Source organism: Pipistrellus hanaki (assembly GCF_964339955.1).
Source record: "Pipistrellus hanaki genome assembly, chromosome: 3".
In the NCBI taxonomy this organism is placed as follows: Eukaryota; Metazoa; Chordata; class Mammalia; order Chiroptera; family Vespertilionidae; genus Pipistrellus; species Pipistrellus hanaki.
In genome coordinates, this window is record NC_140505.1 from 121,344,993 (window position 1) to 121,368,558 (window position 23,566).

The 23,566-nt window shown below is 38.3% G+C and overlaps 1 protein-coding gene across 5 annotated transcripts in view; it reads left to right on the top strand.

Moving 5' to 3' along the window:
- Positions 1–11,773: 11,773 nt before the first annotated feature.
- Positions 11,774–23,566, top strand: part of PPP1R12A (protein phosphatase 1 regulatory subunit 12A) — a 141,076-nt gene continuing 129,283 nt past the window's right edge. The window contains exon 1 of one of the 5 annotated variants that reach the window (XM_084880201.1): positions 11,774–12,314. In XM_084880201.1, the coding sequence (XP_084736327.1) occupies positions 12,078–12,314 (237 nt within the window). In that variant the 5' untranslated portion in view covers positions 11,774–12,077. The remainder of the gene's footprint in view (positions 12,315–23,566) is intronic. The other 4 variants (XM_084880202.1, XM_084880200.1, XM_084880199.1 and 1 more) reach the window with 4 other exon arrangements.

The following is a 23,566-nucleotide window of genomic DNA, read 5'->3' on the forward strand; positions in this document are numbered from 1 at the left end:
CTTCCTCCCTCCCTCCCTCCCTCCCTCCCTCCCTCCCTCCCTCCCTCCCTCCCTCCTTCCTTCCTTCCTTCTTTCCTTCCCTTTTGTTTTAGCCAGAGAGAGAGGAAGGATGATTAGAGAAGCATCAATTTTTGTTATTTCACTTACTTATGCATTCATTGGTTGATTCTTCTATGTGTCCTGATTGGAAATCTAACCCAAAACCTTGGCGACATTCTAACAAACTGAGTTACCCAGCCAGGACCTCAGAGTTTGTCTTTCAAGATAAAAAAAGTTCTGTGGATAGATGGTAGTGATGGTTACACAGCAGTGTGAATGTAGTGAATGCCACAAACTGTACACTTTAAATCAAGCATGTCAAACTCAAAGGCTAACATGGCCAAATAAATGAGACATGCCACCTGTGGGCCGAAAGTTTGACATGCTTGCTTTAACCGGTTATAATGGTAAATTTTATGTTATGTATAGTTTAATGTAGTTTAAAAGTATTTTTTAACTTAAATTGCCCAGGCTGACATGGCTCAATGGTTGAGCATTGACCTATGAACCAGGAGGTCACAGTTAGATTCCCACATGCCCAGGTTGCAGGCTTGATCCCCAGTATGGGACATGCAGGGGCAGCCTATCAATGATTCTCTCTCATCATTGATGTTTCTATCTCTCTCTCCCTCTCTCTTCCTCTCTTTGAAATAATAAAAATATACATAAAAAAATAAAATAAAATGTAGCCTATTTTAAGGAGAAGGGGTCCTACCTGGAGGGAGATGCTCCTGCTGGCATGGACACTGTGTTGTCAGGAGGCCTCATGGCGAGGACCTGAGAGCAGCCTCCAGCTGACAGCCAGCAAGAAAACGGGGACCTCAGTTCTACTGCAGAGAATCGAATGCTGCCAATAGTCAGTGATTTTGGAAAAGAACCCCAAGACTCAGTTGAGGATGAGGCTGGCAGCATCTTGATTTCAGCTTCAAACCCTAAGCAGAAGAGAGAGCCAGACTCTTGACCCACAGAAACCCTGATTTAAAAATTTGCGGTGTTTAAGCTACAAAATTTGTTGCATACAATAGAAAACTATTACAAATAGGCAGTCTTAGTCTGTTATTTGCAATCTAACATCCTGACTGACTCATGAATCTATGCTTGGCTAGGGAACCTCGATAGAAAATTCCAAGACTGTGAAATAAATCCTACTCCTCACTCTTCCAGGAAAACCTATTCATTACTGTTAATAGAAGGGGGAAAGCATACCACCAGGTGATTAAAAAACAGATGTATATACAGTATGTGTATAGGTGTATATTTTACTTACAAGTTAACTTATCTATGTATTAGTTTATATCTAATTTTCTTCCAGTTTTTAGTATTAATTTCTAACCACATATGTCCATTGTCTTATGGTGGTGTTCCAAGTCTTCATTTATTTGTATCTTTAAGTTATGAGGCTGGGGTAGAAATACATTTTCTCTGTAAGTTTCAAGGAACTGTGAGATCTTGTAGTTGCGCCAGACCATTTGACTGCAGTACAAATGAGGACAACCCAGTAGGACACCCCTAATGCTCCTACATGCAATCAGAATGGACAAATAAGCAGAGGAAGGAAGTAGCTGGACACACAGTCCTCATATCATCCCATTAGTTGCCTCTACAACTCCAGCTGCCATTCAAACTAGTCTCCCAAATAGAAAGGAAAAGCATTTCCTGTCTGGTCTAAATATATGAGGGTTTTGGTGACTTGTCATTGAACTGATGACTTTTCAGTCTTTGAGAATTTTCTTTTAAAATTAAATAGTTCATATTTTAAGCCTCATTAGATAGGATTTAAATTCTTAGTTTATATCAATGATTAATTAAACCTGCTAATAGCAAGAATGAGTCACAGGATAAATACTTGGGAAGGAGAGAAAAGTTTCAAAGATTAATTAAGCTTTCTTCACATTTTACCTACAGCTCTCTGAGTTACTCTGAACAATTCTGTGTGATCCTTTACAAATTCTTCAATCAGCCCATCATTTTTATGATAAATATGTCCCTTTGTATACACGATTTTCCATGTTAAGGCTACTCTCTATTTCTCCAGCTTTGTACCACTATGATTTTCTTGATGTTTTGTGCTCTGATAGTATTTGACTGTCCCTCTTTCTGCCTTTAGACATATAAAATTCCCACTCCTCCTACACACACACATCATTATTTACACCTAGCCAATTCCTACTCTTCCTTAAGGATGAGTTCATGTATCATTACCTTCTCAAAGATTTCCAAAACAGGCTACAGCTGTCTGCCCTTCCCTTCAGTCCCCCCACTAAAGTATACTCTTCTGTGCTACAACAGTTTACATGGCTTTACCTGTATCCCTTCATAGATAAAAATTTTGTATAAATAGTAACTCTTATCATTGTATTAAAATTATGTATTTCAGTATCACCTGCCTTTACTAAAGGATAAATTCATTAACCTAAAACACAATGCCTTATTCGTTTTTATTAAACTTAGTTCTTAGATTATAGTAGGTGGTCACAGAATGTTCATTGAGATGTAGCATGGTAAGGAACTATTATTAATTAAGCCTGTTTAAGGCAGGATTCTGAAACAGTCCCTTAGAGACTTCCCTGCTTTAACCCCTGGAACCTATTAAATATTATATAGTAACTATTATTAGGTTCTCTTATATGGTCAATTGACCTTAAAATAGGGAGATTATCTAATCTCAGCAACTCTTAAAAACAGACACTTCTCTCAAATCGGTGATAGAAGGAAAAGTCAGAGTGGAAGCAAAGCATGAGAAGCGGCTTTGAAGGTAGAGGAGGCATGTATACAAAACAGTGGCCCGTAGGTATTGGGAGGGACTCACAGTTTACCACCAACAAGGAAACGGGGATCTTACTCCTGCAATTGCAACTTGAATTAGCTCCAATGAGCCTCCAGATAAGAGCCCAGCTCTGCTTTGTGATACTGAGCACAGAACCTAGCTAAGCCCACCTGGACTTCTGATCTACAGAACTGGATATTGTTATACAGTGTTCTGTGTGTAGTAATATCTTATAGCACCAATAGAAAATGGCCTACATATCAACTACACACTCAAAGCTCTTTACATAACCTACTTGGAATGAGTTTCACTTAAAGACTCCTCTTCTTTCTGAATTTCCTATGAAGAACTTTATTTCAACCTTCACACCTGGCTAGTAGAGAACTCTATCAGTCATTCTTGGAGGTCTTTCACCACCACCAGGGATGTGACAAGTTTCTGAGATACACTGCATAGTGCTATGGTCATCAGTCATGTTTGCACACTAGTTAATGCCGGAACATTTATCCTAGTCTGGATGACCTCTTCAGGTGTATTCCTGACATTCAAGTCCCAGCTAAGGACAGATTTACTGTACAACTTCAGGGACTCTCATTCGAACAAATCCCTTCCCAGGCCCTATACTCATTTGCAATTTTATATCTTTTTTTTTTTTTTTCTTAAAGAGGAATTCCAAAACTATGTGAAAGTCAGGTACCACAAAACCTGGATACCCCTCAGCTTAGAACTTTACTGATTAACTAATTACAGTAATTCATCTTCCCTACCTTCACATCCCTTTAATTGACAACTTTAGACATTGTCTTTTACTCTCTCTTGTCCTACTAATTTTTTCACTACACATACAATATCTGAATTTACTTATTCATTTCAAATGTGTTCATTTCCTGTCCCTTCCTACTTGAATGTAAGCTTGTGGAAGTTAGGCACATCATTTGTTTTAGTCATTCCTATAACCCCAGAACCTAGAATAATAATTGACAAATAACAGGTGTCAATCAATATGTACTGACTTATTGATTTCATGTTTACCAAACTGTTACATTTTGGCTGTTTTAGTCCATTCAGACTGCTATAACAAAATACCATAAATTGGGCAGTTTATAAACAACAAATATTTATTTCTCACAGTTCTGGAGGCTGCTGGCTCTTAAGATCAAGTCACTGGCAGACTCTGTGTCTGGTGAGTGCTCACTTCCTGGTTCATAGATGGTGATCTTTTCACTGTGCCCTCAGCTGGTGGAAGGAGTCAGGGAGCTCTCTGGGGCCTCTTTGTAAGGGCACTAATATGACCTAACCACCTCTCAAAGGCCCTAACTAATAATAGGATTTCAACATATGAGTTTTTTGGGGGGAATAAATATCAAGATGATGGCATTGGACAAGTTTGTGGCACAGCTACTATGTTTGACTAGTAGGAGTCCCTAGTGGGAGATTCAGTCTGAAATTCTGTCACATTCTAGAAACAACTCCAGGGCTCAGGAGGTAAATACTCACTGTTCTAGAGACCCACCAAGTTCTTTCTCATCCTTTTAGTCTAGGCGTCATTTTTTATTCTCAGTAAAATCCTTCTTTTCCACAGCAGTACACAAGGACGGCTTGGGGGAACCCTTTTCTCTACCTTAAATAAAATTACATTATGAATTAACACTTTTTTAAAGTGGAATGAAAGCAAATTTAGAAAATGTTCCTATTTGTGTGTGTGTGTGTGTGTGTGTGTGTGTGTGTGTGTATATATATATATATATATATATATATATATATATATATATATATATGCAAAGTGTCCCCTGAGAGTTTTACTGGGAGAACGGGAGTTTGATTGCTTGCTATGATGTGCCCTGACCACGAGGGGAGGCACGGGACATGGCAGGTGACCAGCAGTGGCAGTGGATTGCTGAGGGAGCAGGGAAAGAGGAGGCAGGGAGGTGGGGGGAATTGTGTGGTGGTGGCCCATGGTTGGGAGGGGGAGAAAGAGGCCTGGAAATGGGGAGGCAGGGAACCTGATTGACCCTTATTGCTGACCAGGCCTAGGGACCCTACCTGTGCACAAATTTCATGCACCAGGCCTCTAATTGATTTATAATTCTATACAAATATAGTTTCAATAAATTCCTAGCCACCTGGTACACTACTTCCAACCAGACTACTAGCCTTAAACTCATGAAGTAGAAATTTGGGGGTGGCCATTTCAAGCTAGGAGGAAATGTGTTTTGAAACAACTTCTGCTTTCTTCTCTGCCACAAACATCCCCTGAGACAGGGAAGAAGAGTTGCTATCAGCTTAAAGGAGGGAAGGAAAAGAGGCAAATACAAGAAAACAAATAAGATCTCAATTTTTTTTCTTCCTCATATACAGTATTCATCTAATCTTAAAACAACCACATGAAGCTAATATTAAAACAACCACATCTGCCAAAACTGAACATAACCATTACCCTTGATGCTCTGTCTGTTATCACTGCACATGTTTATCCTTGCTAATATTTCCCACTCTGTCCCATTTTGTCCTCTGGTCTCTGGAGGAATTTTGAAGCTTTTTCTAGGTTTGAGCTGAAGGACATTTGAATGAATCCCTCTACTGGGTGGTAGTATTTCTGATGTAGTTCATGCACCTATACTCTCCCTCCAGATGTTGGAACAGACTTTAATGTCCCATCATTTCAGTGCTATGGAGGGTGACTTTGAATTGTTCAGTTCCCTTTGTCTTTTCTCCAGAGCTCATAGATACTTTCATGTAAACTGACCTTCCAATAGTCTCCCTTGATATCTCCAGGTGGGTGTGCCATAAAGGCCTTTCCTGTGACCTTCACCACATTAATTATAATAATTATTACACATAGTAATTAAAGCCAGCCAGTGTTTCTTACAGTGTGGGACATGTAGACTGGTGGTACATAAGGTCATTTTATTTTTTTTTATTTTTTAAAGTGTTGATCTGTTTTATTATCTGACTAGAAAACTAGACACTCCACCAGTTCAGGAGGGATGGGTGGCTTAATCCTTCTCCTCCTCATTTTGGCTCCTGTTTCCCTGGCCTACAGGAGATAATTTTAGATCGATGGGACATTAAAATACCAGTGAAGCCTCTCAGGAAAAAAAAAAAAATACAAACAAACAAAAAGAAGAAACCTATTCTTCTTTCAATATCCTTTAATCTTACTGATTATAAATATTAAGTAGAAAAATGTTAGGTTGAGGCTAATGTGTCCAATTCCTACCAATCTTTTCTTTTCTTTCTTTCTTTTTTTTTTTTTTTTAACAAATTGAGCCTAGCCTGTGGGGCTCAGCAGTTGACGGTCTACCTATGAACCAGGAGATCATGGTTTGATTCCTGGTCAGGGCACATGCCTGGGTAGTGGGCTCAATCCCCAGTGGGGGTGTGCAGGAAGCAACCAATCAGTGATTCTCTCGCATCCTTGATGTTTCTATCTCTTTCACCCTCTCCCTTCCTCTCTGAAATCAATTAAAAAAATTTTTTTTTAGTTGAGAGCCAGTCTTGGGCTCAGATATTTGATAGACTACCTAACTAGACTAACATTTTGTTTTCATTCCATTTCTGTTTAAGGTCTTCTTTTCTTTATGTCAATTGGAAATGTTTTTTACTTATAAAGGATATAGTATTTCCTTTTTTAATGAGTAGTGGTAAATTTTTAAAAATATATTTTTATTGATTTTAGAGAGGGAGAGAGAAACTTCAATAATGAGAGAGAATCATTGATTGCTGTCTCTTGCACATCCCCCACTGGGGATCAAACCCACAACTCAGGCATGTGTCCTTGACTGGAATTGAATCCTGGACCATTCAGTCCAAAGGCTGGCACTCTATCCACTAAACCAAACCAGCGAGGGCCCTTTTAAAATAAATATATCTAAAAGAAATATACTGAAGTTTTTTAAAAGGTCAATTAATATTTGTTAATAATAGTATTTGTTAAATAATAATACTGCACTTAGCAAAAATCAAGACAAAGTTTGGGAAACATTAAATGAAGCCATTCCTATGAATGGCGATGTGATGCTCTGACAGTGACAGTGATACAGGTTGCAGGTCATGTACGTTAGAAGCAAGTTATCATCTCTTTAGCACTTTGGCTGTACTTTGGATTGTTGTCAGACACTCATATGATTCCTTATTTGTAGGGACCAGAGGAGATTCACTAGAGTTAAGTTTTTGGAAAAAAGCCAAATGGGAAAGAGAATATACCCTGAATAGTTAAAAGCAAGTTGGGGAGTGAGGGTGACTTTGTAATCCAGAGGTAAGGCAAGGGGTTAGGTGCTATGACCCAGAAATCAAGATTGGTCTAAAAGTGGAGTTTGAAGCAATTTAGCGTGGTTCATTTTGATTCCAGTTAACAAAGTGGGTGGGGCTAATTTAAAATTCTAGCAAAGTATGGCCCTGACTTGCTAGCTCAGCTGGTTAGAGCATAGTTCCAATAAATCAAGGTTGCAAATTTGATCCCAGTCAGGCTAAACAAAAACATCAACAAATGAACGCATAAATAAGTGGAACAACAAATTGATGTTTCTCTCTCTCCTCTAAAAAATCAATAAAAAATAAAATGCTAGCAAATTATAAACTTTTCTTTAGGTTTCTAAAAACAACATTGGAAAGAAATTATTACACAATAGAAGAGAGCCTATGTGTAGAGTACAGGAAGTAAGAACAAACTGCCTTGTTAGCTATTCTATTCTCAAATGTATAAATGTAAATTAGAATCTCAGGTTTGGACTGAGGCTGAGGAGAATTTACATATATGACTTAGAAGTACTTATCAATATATTATGTACATTTTGTATCAAAATACATTTCCAATTATATAATAAAAGATTCACTAAACAGAAAAGTTGGTTTATAGAAACTTTTCATATATTACATTGTATAAATTATATATACCTTCATTATTATTTCATAAAGAATATAATGATCACCCCTAACCTGTTTGGCTCAGTGGATAGAGTGTCAGCTTGTGGTCTGAAAGGTCCCAGGTTTGATTCCAGTCAAGGGCATGTACCTTGGATGTGGGTATATCCCCAGTAGGAGGTGTGCAAGAGGCAGCTGATTGGTGTTTCTTTCTCATCAATGTTTCTAACTCTATCCTCTCCCTTCCTCTCTGTAAAAAAAAAAAATCAATATTTTTTTTTAAAAAGAATGTAATGATCAGTAAAGCAGTGAGCTATCAATTCAACAAGCAAATAAACAACTTTGATCTGAAGGATTCATAGTATTTTCTTTATAACAGAAACTAACTTATTTTTGCATATGAAAAAGTTTTTACCAAATGGCAAATAACTAATCTTTTATGGAACTAATTCCGAAATTCTTATTTTTTTCCCTTGGGTTGACTTTAAAAATTTCATTTTGTCTGTGTTCACATATTGCAACATAATCAAATAATACATTTTCAAGTTTAGGTTCAGTAATAAATGAATAAATAAAATTCCACATTGGTTAATACTAAACTAAGGCCATATATACAAAAGCTTTTGTACTACATTCTCTAGATATTAATAAGAGTATCATATTATGCTGGATTCTTTAGGTGATGGTACATCAGAGAGAAAGAGAGAAAGAGAAAGAACAGAAAAAAATTCACACAAAGCTTGAATTTTTTAATAAGTAAATTGATGGTTATTAGAGGATATCTGTAATGTAATTAAGCTTTGAAAAAGGTATCAACTGAATACTCAAAATGAACAAATGATTTGCTGCAACAAAGAAAAACAATTAGCAAATTAATATCGTTTAATTTTCACTTCTATTTTAAGGCTTAGGTTGTTTTAGAGGTGCTAAAAAGTATCATCACACCCCAATCTACTTAGAGGCCATTAGGAAATGAAAATATTTGCATTTCTCAATTTCTTCTTGTGCTTAGTTTTTTTTGTTTGTTTTGTTTTTGTTTGTTTTTTTGTGTGTGTGTTTTGTTTTGTTTTTATGTGTTTACTGATTTCAGAGAGGAAGGGAGAGGGAGAAAGAGAGAAAAACATCAGTGATGAGAAAGAATCACTGATCAGCTGCCTCCTGCATGCCCCCTACTGGGAATGTAGCCCAAAACCTGGGCATGTACCCTGGCCCATAATTGATCCCAGGACTCTTCAGTCTGCAGGCCAACAGTTTAGCCACACCAGCCTGGGCTGCTTAAAATTTTAAGTTCACTCAGCTATTAAGTAAGGTGACCAGATGTCCCGCTTTTGGGGGAACAATCCTGATTAGGGACTTTTTTTAAACGCCGTGGGACAAATTGTTAAAAATTGGGACTGTTCCGCCAAAAGCGGGATGTCTGGTCACCTTACTATTAAAGTAACATGAACTACTGGCTTTTTTGTTTGATTTCATAGAGGAAGGGAGAGGAAGAGAGAGCTCGACACATCAATGATGAGAGATGTTTCATCATTGGGGATTGAGCCCTAAACAAAACCCAGGCATGTGCCCTAACCAGGAATCAAACATTGACCTCCTGGTTCATAGGTTGACATGGAACCACTGAGCCACACCTGATGAGGAACTTAAGTGTTCTTTTTTTAAAATGTTTTGGCTGTTCTGGGGGAAAAAATGTAGGCCTTCAGTATTGTTAGTTCAATAACAACATTTAAAAAATTCTCCTTAAAAATCCAAGCAGATGGCAATTTAAGAGTACCTCCAAAGGGGGGAGAAAAAAAGGCACTTCCAATTAGATGGACCTAGAATTAGGAAGTAGATCTGGGGAAGAAAAGCTAAACTCGGTGAAATTTGCATACATTAATAGCCCAGGTGGGTTTTTGACAGGTAGCCTTAGGACTGATATCTAACTACTTATGTTTTATTAATAAACTATTATTTTGTCTATTAATTTTATATCTTGGAGTGATTGCATAGAGATAGCATAATTCCCACCAAACTCTAGCTCAAATGAAAACTTGAGATACCAATCTATAACCCAGAGCACTTTTAAGAGCTACCAAATAGAACATAACATTCTTGGAAAAGAGTAAGACTAAGCTGTTTTTCTAGGTAGAAAAAGTAGTTGACAAGGCAACCCACAAATTCCTATCTTTTGTTCTAAGAGAAGTAGTCTGGAGGCTTTTAAGTGAATAGGAATTTTTTGATTTTAGTACTAACAGAATTCTTCATCACCTAACACCATCATGTTCAAAAGTCTGACATTACCTTTGATGCATTTTATGCATATTACGCACATTTTCTATTTCTATAATATTTCAGGGGAAATATTTTTATCCTAACAGGTTCTATTGCTGATCTACTAATTGTAGTTCAGAAAATTCAGTCTAACAGGCAGGTGGTTTCCTAGTCACATTTTACTCAATTATTTTGTTTCTCAACAAGATAGGCTTTCGATATAGTTTACTGGAGAATAAGAAAAGCTTAATTGTTCACCTCTGTATCTGCCACATCTAGAATAATGCTTGACACAGTCCAGGAGCATAAAATTTGTTGAAGAAATCCTGATCCTGTTGCTGAGTAAGAAACTCTTTGGGGACTCAGAATTGAAGGCCCCTAAAGTTTCAGTCAATGGTAAAGTGGTAAAGTGTTTCTTGTTTTGCCTCTATGCTCTGAAAAATAGATGAAAATAGTGGAGTGTTTAAAATATCAACTGGTGGAGATTGTAAATAGCTCAAAAGACAGTAGTATTTGGGGGTGGCAGGGAGAGGAGGAAAGTTAAGGTGAAGGGATTAAGAAGTACAAATTGGTAGTCTTGCAGATAATCCTGCGGATATCAAACACAGCACAGGTAGGTAATACAGTCAATAATATTGTAATAACTATGTATGGTGCCAGATGAGTACTAGACTTATAGTAGGGGATCACTTCATATATAAAGGTCTAACCGCTGTGCTATACACCTGAAACTAATATAATATTGAATGTCAACTGTAATAGAAAAAAAATAAAAATATTGAAGACATCTCCCTCTCCCTTCTTCTCTGTAAAAAAATCAATAAAATATATATATTTTAAAATATTGAAGACATTAGTATTCGTTACAAATCGTGTGTAGTGTGTCATAAAGTTAGTTACGAAGTCTTTTGTGTGTTGATAAATTATATCTTTTTTTTAAACACGTGACCTCAAAAGATGGTTTAAAATGTCACTATCGTGATTGTATCAATAGTGTCTAGGACCGATATTCATAATAGGTATTTAATAAATACCGGTTGAATTAACTATGTACTATTAACATTCCTTGTTAACTCCAGAAGCAGTTGAGTCCTTACCCATCCTTAGAAAGCGACGGAGCAGAGACAGAAATCCCTTAAAAGGTCAGGACTAGTAACAGAGCTGAGCTAAGCTCCTGGGCAACACCGGACGACAGGCTTAAAGCCTTGAAGGAAACGGAAGAAAGAGGACTCAAAATACGTGTAAGAGAAAAACAAAACAAATAAAGTAAAAAAAAACAAAACAGACTTAAGAGGAAAGACGTTTCCCTGGCGGCGGCTGGCAGGAAGCCAGCGCGATTGCCGCAGGTCGACCCCCGTCACCAGGCGGCACCTCGCTGAGGTCGGGACCACCCACGCCCCTGGCTCTGCGGACCCCTCTTTTAGGAAGTTCTGATCAATACCGACATGTCCAAGTTCACCCGAGTCCCTTTGGGAAATCACAAGCACTAAATCCACAACCGATCCTCCACTCCATTCAAATAACGCAGCCAATAGGAATACCCCGCCCAGCGCCAACGACTCAGAGGAGCTGTGACAGCGCAGGAAGCAAAACTGCCCCGAGAGAGCCGCCCCGACAGCCCGGCGGTTGTGGCCTCCGGAACCTCAGGAGCCCTCAGCCGGGCCGGCCAACCTTCCTGCCCCGTCCCCGCCCTGTCAGGTCCGTCCCAGCCCCCGCGGCCCGGGCGGCCGGGCCACACCCGCTTCCCTCCGGTGGCCGCCGCCCCCGCCCGTTCGCAGCAGCTCTTTCTCCTCTCTCTTCCTGGGGCGGGCGCGGGCCGAGTGCGCATGCGCGGCGGCCGCGGGCGCCTCCCTGCCCGGATCTCGCGAAGTTACGCTCCTCTGGCCGCCGGTGACGGGCGGCCGGCCGGGGGCGGGAGGGCTCCGCGGCTAGAAAGGGAGGTCCGCCGGGCCGGGCGCGCCGCCCCAGTGCTCTGTGGGATACTGGAAGTCTCGAGCGTCGCCTCCCGGCTCGCAGCCCGCCTCTGGCCCGCACTCGCAGGGGCAGTCAGACACACACACACACACACACACCCCTCTGCCTCCCCTCGCTCCCCTCGCCGCCTCCCCCTTCCTCCTCCCGATAAGAAGACCCGGCGGCGGCGGCAGGAGAGGGGATGAAGATGGCGGACGCGAAGCAGAAGCGGAACGAGCAGCTGAAGCGCTGGATCGGCTCCGAGACGGACCTCGAGCCTCCCGTGGTGAAGCGCCAGAAGACCAAGGTGAAGTTCGACGATGGCGCCGTCTTCCTGGCCGCTTGTTCCAGCGGCGACACGGACGAGGTGCTCAAGCTGCTGCACCGCGGCGCCGACATCAATTACGCCAATGTGGACGGACTCACCGCCCTGCACCAGGTCTGTGCGCCCCGCCGCCCCTGCGCCGGCCCCGCGGGCCCTCGCTCTCCCGCCCGCCCGCCCGCCCGGGGCCGGGCCTCCCCTCCGCTCCGGGCCTCCCGAGGCCGGGGCCGGCTGTGGACGGACGGACGGACGGAGGGAGGGAGGGAGAGAGAGGGCTTGGCGGCGGGAGGGCGCCGGGCTGGAGGCCCCTTCGGACCGGTTGGTGGCGGTGGAGTTGGAAGCGGCGGATTTCCGGGGCCGAGGAGAGAGGGGACCGTGGTCGGCTGGGGCGCCCCCCCCCCCCCCAGGGCCACCTGTGGGCGTGTTTCAGGGATTGGGGATCCGGACCGGGAGGGGTGGGTGTAGAGTGGCTGTGCCCGGGCCCCGCTGTGTCAGGAATAGGCTGGGGACGATGGGAGATGCTGCGGGAAAAGGACCAACAGGGCGCGTTGGGGACCCTGGGCAGTTGGGGACGTCTTTGGCATTTTAGGGGCATCGGATTTGTTGTAGTTTTTTGTAGGACTTGATTACAAATGATGATGACGACGACAACGATGCTGATGATAATGATGATGATGATGATGATGATGATAGTGATAGTAATAGTAATCAACAGCCCTAAGCCTAGAGCCCCCGAGCGGACGATTTCCTGTTTTGTGCTTTATTGCTCTGGGTCACTGGGGAGGGGGAAACGGGGTGTAATGAGCTGATCTGCACCGGTGAACGGGAGGGGACGGGGACGGGGGCGTTCACAGGGGCATGCCCACCGCCGCCGGACCCCAAAGTATTGAATGAAGATTTTGCCGCAGCGTCAGGGATCCTCCAGCGCCAGGTCCCCGGGCTGTGCGCCGCGTTTAGAAAGAGAAGAATAAACGCCGGGCACTCTTTTCACAGCCAGTTTACCAGGCCCTGATTTTTTATTTTTTATTTTTTTATTTTTATTGTGTGTGTGTGTGTGTGTGTGTGTGTGTGTGGAGGTGGGAAACTGGTCACAAACTTTTCTCAAAATGGATGCTTTGTGCATGTTAAAGTTTTATAGTAGTCTGATTGGGATCTCTCAATGTTAGCCAAATAAGGAGAAACTATTGGCAATCCGGAGATAATGTTCCTTTGCCTTTAACAGGCCAAAAGCAACACAACCTCTTAGGGTTCTGCATAAAAAGAACAATTTTTAGTCGTGGTAATAGGTGACAGGACCAGACTCTTTCCATTTTCTCAGTGGGCAACTCCGGAGTTACTAGAGAACGACTTTACAGTAAAGCTTCCCCTTAACCTTGAAAAGACTTGCACAGTGTCTCCAAGTTGCCTTGATTGTATGGATTGTAGCTTTGTTTAGATTGATATTGTAACAGAAACTTGTTTGGGAGGTTGAAAGTTAAGACTTTATATTTAATGTATGTTACCTTGCTGCCTTTTTCAGAGAGGTGTGTGGTGGCGTTTTTCCTTTTACTTCCTGTTCAATGGATGACCATTGCTTTAAGTTTAATTGAATTCTAATATCAAACTTGGCTTATAGCCTTTGTTTACAAAGTTTACTGGATGAACCGAAATGACTGACAAATTACAGGACAAATCTGGAATTCAGAATGTGGCACCCTGTAAAAATATACCAAGATTTTAAAATCTTTCTCTGTTTCATTAATTCAGGGTCTGTAATACATATTTGGCTGAAGTTTATTTTAAGGCATAACACAATTCTAAATTCTAAAAACATGGTGTTGAGAGTGAAAATAGGTTTGATAATATAATTATATGCAATGAATCTTTTCACATTTCTTTCAAGTGTGATTTATACATTTTAATTTGGAATTGATTCTGAAAGACAGTTATTGTATGCCTGAGGTCAGGATACAGTTGATAATGGTTTACATCAATATGCTTCATTAAAATTGTCAAATAGAAATGTAAAGTTATTACTGTGGTGGAGGAATCCAATTTGTGAAGAAAATTTTCTAATATTGGCTTAGATAGGCAGAGAAAAACATGTAACAGACTTCTTAAAGTTTTTATTTTATTTCCTCTCAATTTGGACATGGTGCAAGAATTATCAGACTTATCAGTGTCTTTCCTAATAACTGACTTCAGTGGTTAGTTTGGCATTATGGAGGTTTAGTCTTGGGTATTTTGTTTTAGCTGACAAGCGGTTAAGCAGAAGTTTCCAAGTTTATACATAATCATTTGCATACACTTTTTTTTGTTAATTTATTTGCATATTCCTTAAATCAGAGAAGCCAAGATCTTTAAAATATCAAGCATTAAAATATTTACTACCTTTTCTTCAGTCTCATTACTCCTTTATTAACTCTTCTACCCTTTCCCCCATTGTGATTGTGAGCGCAAGGAGTTTGCCTGTGGAATTTAGGATAACAGATTGCAGATAGTGAAAGGTGATAAATAAGACTCATTTAAATAAAAGAATTACAAGAAAATGTTAAGCTTTTAAGGGATCTCTTGATTACTGCTTGTTTTAAATACTTAAATTATAAAACCTAAAGTTGACCCACTGATTCATTTAATAGTCCTTAAATAGTGTTGTTGTTTTTTTTATTTAGCTTCTAGAAAGATCATAAAATACTTTAAATGTTTTTACTAGATTAATTATTGGTTAATGTTTTGAAATATTCATTTACTTTTCTGGTTCTGATCAAGTGTCCTAAATTTCACTATTATGAGAAAAGTTTTAGGGATATCACAACACACAAATATACTTCTTAATATAATATTTGCCTCCATATTTTAATATAAGCAGATTATATTTAAAAGTTTCTTAATTAGTTATATGTTTCTTAATTAATTGGTTAAAAGTTACAAAAGATAATCAGTTTTTGGCTCTTCTTTTTGTATAGAAATATGCCATGCAGCCCAGGCCAGTGTGGCTTAGTTGGTTGGAGCTTGCTCCCCTGCTGCGTAAGGTCATGGGTTCAATCCCTGTTAGGCACATACCTGGGTTCCCAGGTCCATCCCTAGAAATACGGGAGGCAACTGATTCATGTATCTCTCTAACATAGTTGTTTCTCTCTCTCTCTGTCTCTCTCTCTCTGCCTCTCCCCCCTTCATCCTCCTCTAAAATCAATTTTAAAAAGAAATATATCTTGCCTGTAGGGGGGGAAAAGCAGTGTTTCTTGTCAAATTTGCTATCTTGGTCTCTAGAATAGCCCACTCCTCCACAGCTAGAAAACTTATGGAACTAATGATATAAACATATGATTTTCTAGAACTGAGGTCTAGAATATATTTTCATTTCTACAGTCAGCGATAATCAGCTCTAATTTTATAGCTACCTGGTAGTTTTACACTTACGTGATTTATACTTCAATTTACTTTATAAAGATTTTAGGAGAGAAATATTAGAGTTTTCTATAGAATATTTTATTGTCAATTCTTACTAATATTGGTGTGCATAAAAGGCAGGCCTGAGATTTCTTCCAATAAATTTTATCAATAGTATAGCCTTTTGTATTTTAACCTTAAAATTTTATCTACTTGCTCTGTGCCATGGGCTTCTAAGTCAGTTTCCATTTCTCATATTTCTTTAGTCCTCCAATCCCTCATTTCCATTTTTCTACTGATGATGAAGTATTGATTTATTATTCAATTTAGTGTGATTTTATATTTAAAAATATATCTTTAGGTTGTAATATAGTAAATAGAAGTTCATCCTTTTGCCATAGAATAATGAGTACTGTACTTTATTTACCTTAGTGATTTCTTCAAAGAATCCTATCAATTCAACCTGAAATTAAAACTTTCTATCAATTCAACCTGAAATTAAACTTTTCTTTCTTCACCAAGTTTGCTCTTCTCATTGATGCCACTTTTTGTTAATAATGTCATTAAATCACTTTGTGATTAAAAGAATGTGCCATTTAAATTATTTTCTCTACATAACATTCTTGATAGGAAGCTTTGACATCTAGATCAATTTTTAAACATTTTAATTATTGTTTCTTCCTTTCCTTGTCTTCATATATCCAATCGGTCTTCTTCACACTTGCCTTTGCATCATTTCTTTTCCTTGCCATTCTCACTATCAACCTACTTTATGTCTTTATTATTTTTATCCCTAGAGTATAGTAATAGCTAATTGCTTTCCCCATATCTTCTCTCCCTGGTCCAATCCAGCATTCATATTGCTATCTGACTAATCTTTTAACGATACTACTTTTTGTCATTCTTTAAATTCAGATTTAAATTCTTTTAACTTATACCTGACATATTTCCATTGTGTTATGATTTTTACTCTTTTTTTATTTCCATGCCTGTGGTCATATTTTTCTGCCACTAGAATATCCTCCCTATCCTCTTTTGCCAGTCAAAATCCTGTTCATTCTTGAAGGTTCATCTCACTTGCCAGCCAGAAGGGATCTTACTGAATAGTGTTTGTAAGTTTGTCTTTTCTAGATGACTATAAGGACCCAGTCTCCACATTTTGTATTTCCAGAGGCTGGCACATAGTAGATGCTCACTAAAAATTTATTGAATTGTATTTTTTGCCTCAAGTAGTAAATACGAAGTTTATTTGTATGTCATGAGGTAAATCTTTAAAACCTTCACATCCAGAGTAGAGTATTGTTCTTGCACTTAGAAGTTGTATTTTTATAAATAAATGAATAACTTTGTGTAGATCTTTCATACATATTTTTATTATCTTGTGATTTTTTTGCATTTCTTAATATTAACCTTCTTCCTATTAAAAAATTCGAAACCTGTTTAAATCTTGTTTAAGTGATAGAAAAATTTCAGTTGAGTTATTAATTTGCTACCTTCTTTATAAGGATCTGAACTAGATCCTTTAGAAGAATACAAAGTAGAAATAGAATCATGTTCTATGTGATTATAATTTTAAAATTCTAATGTTATACTTTTCAATACAGACATGCAATATGTTTAGTATTAAATACTTTTGCCCTTTAACTTCTAAAGAAGCCATTTGAAGCTTTTTTGAACAAATATGTGACTCCAGTCTTGTCAGTAAAAGGAATACTTTTGTTGCAGTCTTTTCTTAAGGGTTTAATCTTCTCAGCCAATCCGTTTTCACTGGACTGTAATCTGAAATGTAACTCTCTTTTTAAAAGTATTCTAATAGGGCTACTTAAAGTGTTTCCAACCAAAAGGAAAAGAGACTGGAAGCAGCAGATATTGAGTCTCTTGTTAGGCAATTGTGTAATTGGTATATATGAGACATCTATTTAAAACTGAATATAGAGTTTATAGTTGTTTCTCCCCTACCCCTTTTTTCTTTTTAGTGGGAGATAGTAAGATCTTAGAATAATCTGTTGGATCCCTCATAAATAATGTTGAAATGTGTGATTAAAAGAATGTGCAGTTTAAATTATTTTCTCTACATAATATTCTCGTTAGGAAGCTATAACACTTTAAACTGGTGACTCTTAAAATTTTTATTGAAATCACCCTAAATCCATTAAAAAACAAAAAACAAAAAAACTAAACAAACAAAACTCCTAACTCCATACAGGCTCCTGACTTCCTGCAAATAAATGAACAACCCTAGCCATATATGGGTTGTGTTGGTAGGGCATCAGTGCCCACACTGTTGCTGTTATAGTGCCTTCTCTGCAGTTACTGCCTTTGTGCTTCCTGGCAGCAGTTTTGTGGTCTGATTTTGAAGTGTCACAACCAAGACCATCTTTCACGTGCTGCAGCTACAGTGTGATTGCAAGCTGTGACTGAGCATTCTAGTGTAGCCAGGTAGAAGCACTAGAAGGAATAGAGAAACTTTTTCATTATCCATTTATTACCATATTTTACACAAGAAATGTACCTGTACTTAAAAAAACAACAATTACAAAAAACTAGCTAGATGATTTTTAATATATAATTTTTTGGGGAGGGGATATACAACATTGTTTTGTTACTGCTATAACATGTTACTTATTGGCACTTCCCAAAGTTGCTATTTTCATTGCATCTCTGCCTGCAAAAAATTTGCCATTTTATCCCACTTTTATTTTTTTAATATATTTATTTTATTGATTTCAGAGAGGAAGGGAGAGGGAGAGAGAAAGAGAGAGAGACATCAGTGATGAGAGAGAATCATTGATTGGCTGCCTCCTGCAAGACCCCCACTGGGGATTGAGCCAGCAACCCGGTCATGTGCCCTTGGCTGGAATCGAACCTGGGACCCTTCAGTCTGCAGGCTGATGCTCTATCCACTGAACCAAACCGACTAAGGCTATATCCCACTTTTCTTTTGAAAGTTCAGCAGTTATGTTGAAAAGATGGAGTATTGGGATTTTTGATAAACATCTTTGAAAGATGGAAAATCTCCAACAGTCATTTTATGTTTATTCTAAGATGGGGTTAAATATGTAATAGTCATGAGAAGTGGAATTGGCTGGTAAATATTTGCTGAAGATTTGTTATATGTGAAACACTATGGTAGGTACATTTGCAACCAATATTTCATTCAATTCTCAGTACATCCCTTTTTTCTTGATCAAAGTTACTAAGATAATAAATGGCAGAGCTGGGTTCTAAAAGCCCAAACTTAACACTATGTTAGATGTCTTCTTTTAAGTCTGAAAAAGAAAGTACATATTGTTAAATCTTCCAGTCATTATGGTTGATGATTAGTAGCTGGAGGTTTCCCCCATTAATCAGCAGAGAATGAAATGAAATACATAAGTATATATAATTTTTTCTTCATATACTTTTGTTTTAGCTAGCCAGCACTTACAAGAACCATCTATGGTAATTGAAATGCATAGTAAGTACTATCAGAATCTGTCTAAAATTTTAAGGACTGCCAATATTGTGTTTAGACGTTATATGCAGAATATTTGATCAAGTGCTTTGGGAAGTTTCAGAGGAAGTTACAATAGCAACAAAGTTTAATCTTTAAACATCTTTATTTTTCTTTATGGTAATAATAGTTTATATTATTGCTTTAAACATTTTATACATTCATGTACAGTAAATGCTTTATATATACATTCTTAAGTCTTAATGAAAAGAGATAAATTTTAGGTAAACCCATATACACTACCTGCTTTCATTAGTATATCTTATCTCCTGACAAAATAGTTAATTCCTTCAAGTAGGAGCTTTGATTCATTTTTTAAAAATTCCTTTGGTAATTGCATTTTTTAGCAGGTGCAAAGTAAGTGTTGATTTTAAAAATTTGAACACAAAGTAGACTAATCTCATGAAGAACTGTGTTCATAGAAAACAAAATGATGGCATTTTGTGTGGTGATAATAAACATTGAAAATATTCTAATAAAAAATTGTATACCAAAAACTTAATTTTGTAATACTTACATAAATTTGGCAGGATTTTAGATTTATTTTTGAAATGGAATATATTCCTTATTATCAGTACAAGAAGAATTCTGCTCAGTTTATGTAACACTTTAAAAATTAATTTCTTTAAACAAATCATTGGGTGTTTGTTTAGAAAAGGAATCCCTAGTATACTGGCATAATTTATGTTTTCTAATAATTTAATCACACTCTCTCCCTCCCCCCCCCCCCCCCCCCAAATAACATTTTCACTATGGATCCCTGTATACCAGTATTTTCTTGACCTTATTAGTATTTTGATTGTTTATCTTTTCAGTGTTGTGCTGGGTAACCATAAAAAGACAAATTTGAGCTCTGTGCTACTGTCTGTTCTAAGTGTGCTTGCTTGTCTTGAATGTTCTTTCATGGGTGGAGACATTCCACATTGTCATGTGTCATATAGGCATTTCTGAAATGACATTCGGTAGAAACCATGGAAAGAAATTAAGGCATTCCTCAGCTGTCATCTTTTTAGTAATCTATTTAAATGCATTATGTACAGTGAGTGAGAAATTCTGCAGGGAGAGCTTCACTGAATAAAAAGCATTACTTTAACTTGATTATTAACTCATATTTGAGGTGAAATTACTTTTTTTGTTTGTTTAACATGTTCTTTAACAAAAAAATCATACGGCTGTAGGAAGTTGTGTCATTTTCTTGAATACCTGAAAAGGGCAAAGGAGAAATTTTATGAGATGTGAAATGATATGTCCTCTTAGAAATTAAGTCTGTAGGAAAGTGTATTTTCCTGGATTAACTGTTAACACACACACACACACACACACACACCAATTATCTTAACTTTCGTGTGTATATATATACTGAAATATATATATTTTATTTGCCTTCAAAATTACTTTAGATGGCTATAAACCTATTTTAATATTTATACTTTTGCTTGGAACGTTTCTGGAAGCCTTCTATTAGAGCTTTAGCTCCAGAACATTCTTCTGAATATTTTCAGTGTTGAGGGTGTGTGTGTGTGTGTGTGTGTGTGTGTGTGTTAATTTTGAAAATGGTAAGTCATTTGGAGACAAGTATGATGAATAAGTAGATAGATCATGGGTAATCATGGTTTAATAAAGGCTATCAGTGATTAGGTGTTATTGTCTAAAACACTTATTCTTAATTGGAGCATTATCATAAAAAAGCCATTTTGAATTTTAGTCATCTTTTTATGTTGTTTGGGCTTGAATTTGCTTCAGAGTTTCTTCATGTTAACCAAGTGTTTTCTAGATTTTACATGAAACAACTCAAGATTATAGCTTGTGATTTTAATATGATCTTTTTTTATGGATGTTGTATTTCCCACAAAAGAATGTAATGCTTCTTTTGCCAGATCATAAGACTGTATTTTATTAAGAGCTATTGTTTTCACTAATTTGTACAGTTTTTCTTAAAAAGATTAAACATGACTTTTTCAGCAATTTCTATATCCTTCCCAAAGTACATGGAATAATCTGCATAAATACTTTGCCTCATATTCAAGGGTTTTTTTTGTTTTGTTTTGTTTTTCAGAATAGCTATTGCTATTTAACTCTTTCAACCATAATTTTTTTATAGTAAAATGTCTTTAAATTTCTGATCTCAGTGTTTTTTATTTTTTATTTATCTTACTAAAGATCCAGTGCACAAAAATGCATGCACTGCAGGGGGTGGTGGTGTTCCCTAAGCCCGGCCTGCGCCCTCTCACTGTCTGGGACCATTCAGCCTGGGCTCCACCATTGATCCCCGCTCACAGGTGGCCCTGCCCCACCTGCTGGGGCTGTGGGATCAATAGCAGAGCAGAGGGAGGCCCTGCCCCCTCTGCGGAAGCTCTGTGATGGAGGCCCTGCCCACTCTGCGAAAGCTCTGTGATGGAGGCCCTGCCCACTCTACTGAAGCTCTGTGATGGAGGCCTTGCCCACCCAGCCTGGCCTCCGCCATTGATTGCCGCCCCCAGAGAGGCCCTGCCCACCCTGCCAGGGCTCTGTGATCAATGCTGTGCAGAGGGAGACCCTGCCCACCCAGCTGGGGTTCTGCGATGGGCCCTCCCAGCCATGGCTTTGTCTGGAAGGACGTCCAGAAGATGCCCAGTCTATCCTGTCTAATTAGCATATTACCCTTTTATTAGTATAGATAATACAGATGTTGTATATGAAAATGTCTTAAGTACTTCTTAAGCCTTTTAATGCCTTCTACCATTTTTGTCTTCCATCTTCATTTAATTTTCAAACATGACTTATTTTCAAATTTGTTTATTGTTCTACATATATTTTAGCTAAAAAAAAATTAAGAAAAATATTTAAAGCATCAAAGAGAAATATAAAAAAAGAAATTAAATGCTATCCAAATTTTCAGGCCCTGGAGGTAGCCCCATTTAAAGCTTTGGTATTATAAATTCATTTTATCCTTCTCTATCTAACATAATTTTCTATAATTGTACTTAATTTTCTAGTTTATAACCTGCTTTTTATATTATGAAATTTGTGCCCAGGGTGGAGGGGTTCCTCAGCCTGGCCTGCACCCTCTCCAATCCGGGACCCCTCGGGGGATGTCCGACTGGGATGTCCACAGGGATGGGGCCTAAACCAGCAGTTGGACATCCCTCTCACCATCTGGGACCGCTGGCTCCTAACCACTTGCTTGCCTACAGGCTTGATTGCCGCCTAACCGCTCACCTGCCAGCTTGATAGCCACCAACTGCCCTCCCCTGCCAGCCTCATGGCCCTAACTGCCCTCCCCTGCCAGCCTCATGGCCCCCAACTGCCCTCCCCTGCCAGCCTCATGGCCCCTAATTGCCCTCCCCTGCCAGCCTGATTGATCCTAACTGCCTCTACCTTGGCCCCCACCACTGTGGCTTTGTCCACAAAAAGTTGGACGGGTAGGAAGATGTCCCGTCTCCCGGTCTAATTAGCAATATTACCCTTTTATTAGTATAGATTTTTTGAAATATCTCTCTGTTAATGAATATTGATTCCACTCTGTGTTTATGTGTGTGAGTATACATTTACTTCTCAAAGTTGTCTGATGATGAATATTTAGTATATTTCCCGTTTATTGTTAGTGGTGGATATTATACTATACGTACATCAGCAATTTTCAGCTGTTGTGCCACAAGAATTTTAAAAACATCCGTTACCTGATAGTTTAGTCATGAACAAATAAAAAAGAAAATGACAACAGCCAACACAACAGTAACCATCCAGTGTGAAGAAATCAAAATTACACCTATGTTTTTTGTCAGACTGGTAAAAAATACATTTCCCGGTGTGCCATAGAATTTCAGTAGTTTAAATGTGCCATAAGATGAAAAAAGTTGAAAATCACTGATGTACATCTTTGCTCACTCATGACACTGTATTGCTAGGATTACTTTTTAGAAATTTTACCTGTTTTGCTTAAAATAACATCTTGCTTTAATGTTTGCTTTGCAAAAAACATTTTCAGTAAAGTATCTAATATATCTATCTAGTGTAGAAGACTAACCTTGAAAATAGTCCTGCTGACACATATCTGTTACATTCATAATGTTATATTATCTTCCTTCTCTAAGTCGCCATCAATATTCATAATGTGATGATGTCAACTTTCTTCTCTAAGTCACCCATAGAAAAATCTGTTTTACTTTATTAGTGCATATATATTAATAAAATTTGTTTTATAAGTTTTGAATATATTAAACAGTATATTTGCATATTGCAGATATATGATGCTGTTATTTATTTAAATTAGTTGTTAACTCATTCATGCTACAAATAGATTAATCATTATTTACAGAATTCCTGGCACTATAATAATCTCTAAAAGCACCAGTCCCTGGCTGCATGTGGTATACAACCTAGTGGAAATTGCAGTGAAAACAAATAATTACAATTTTAGTAAATGTTAGAATATGGTGAGATGAAATTTTTTATGAGGAGGATTTAACCTAGAATGTCAGGAAAGTCATTCCTGAGAAAGTTATGTTTAAGTTAAGTTATAAGTAAT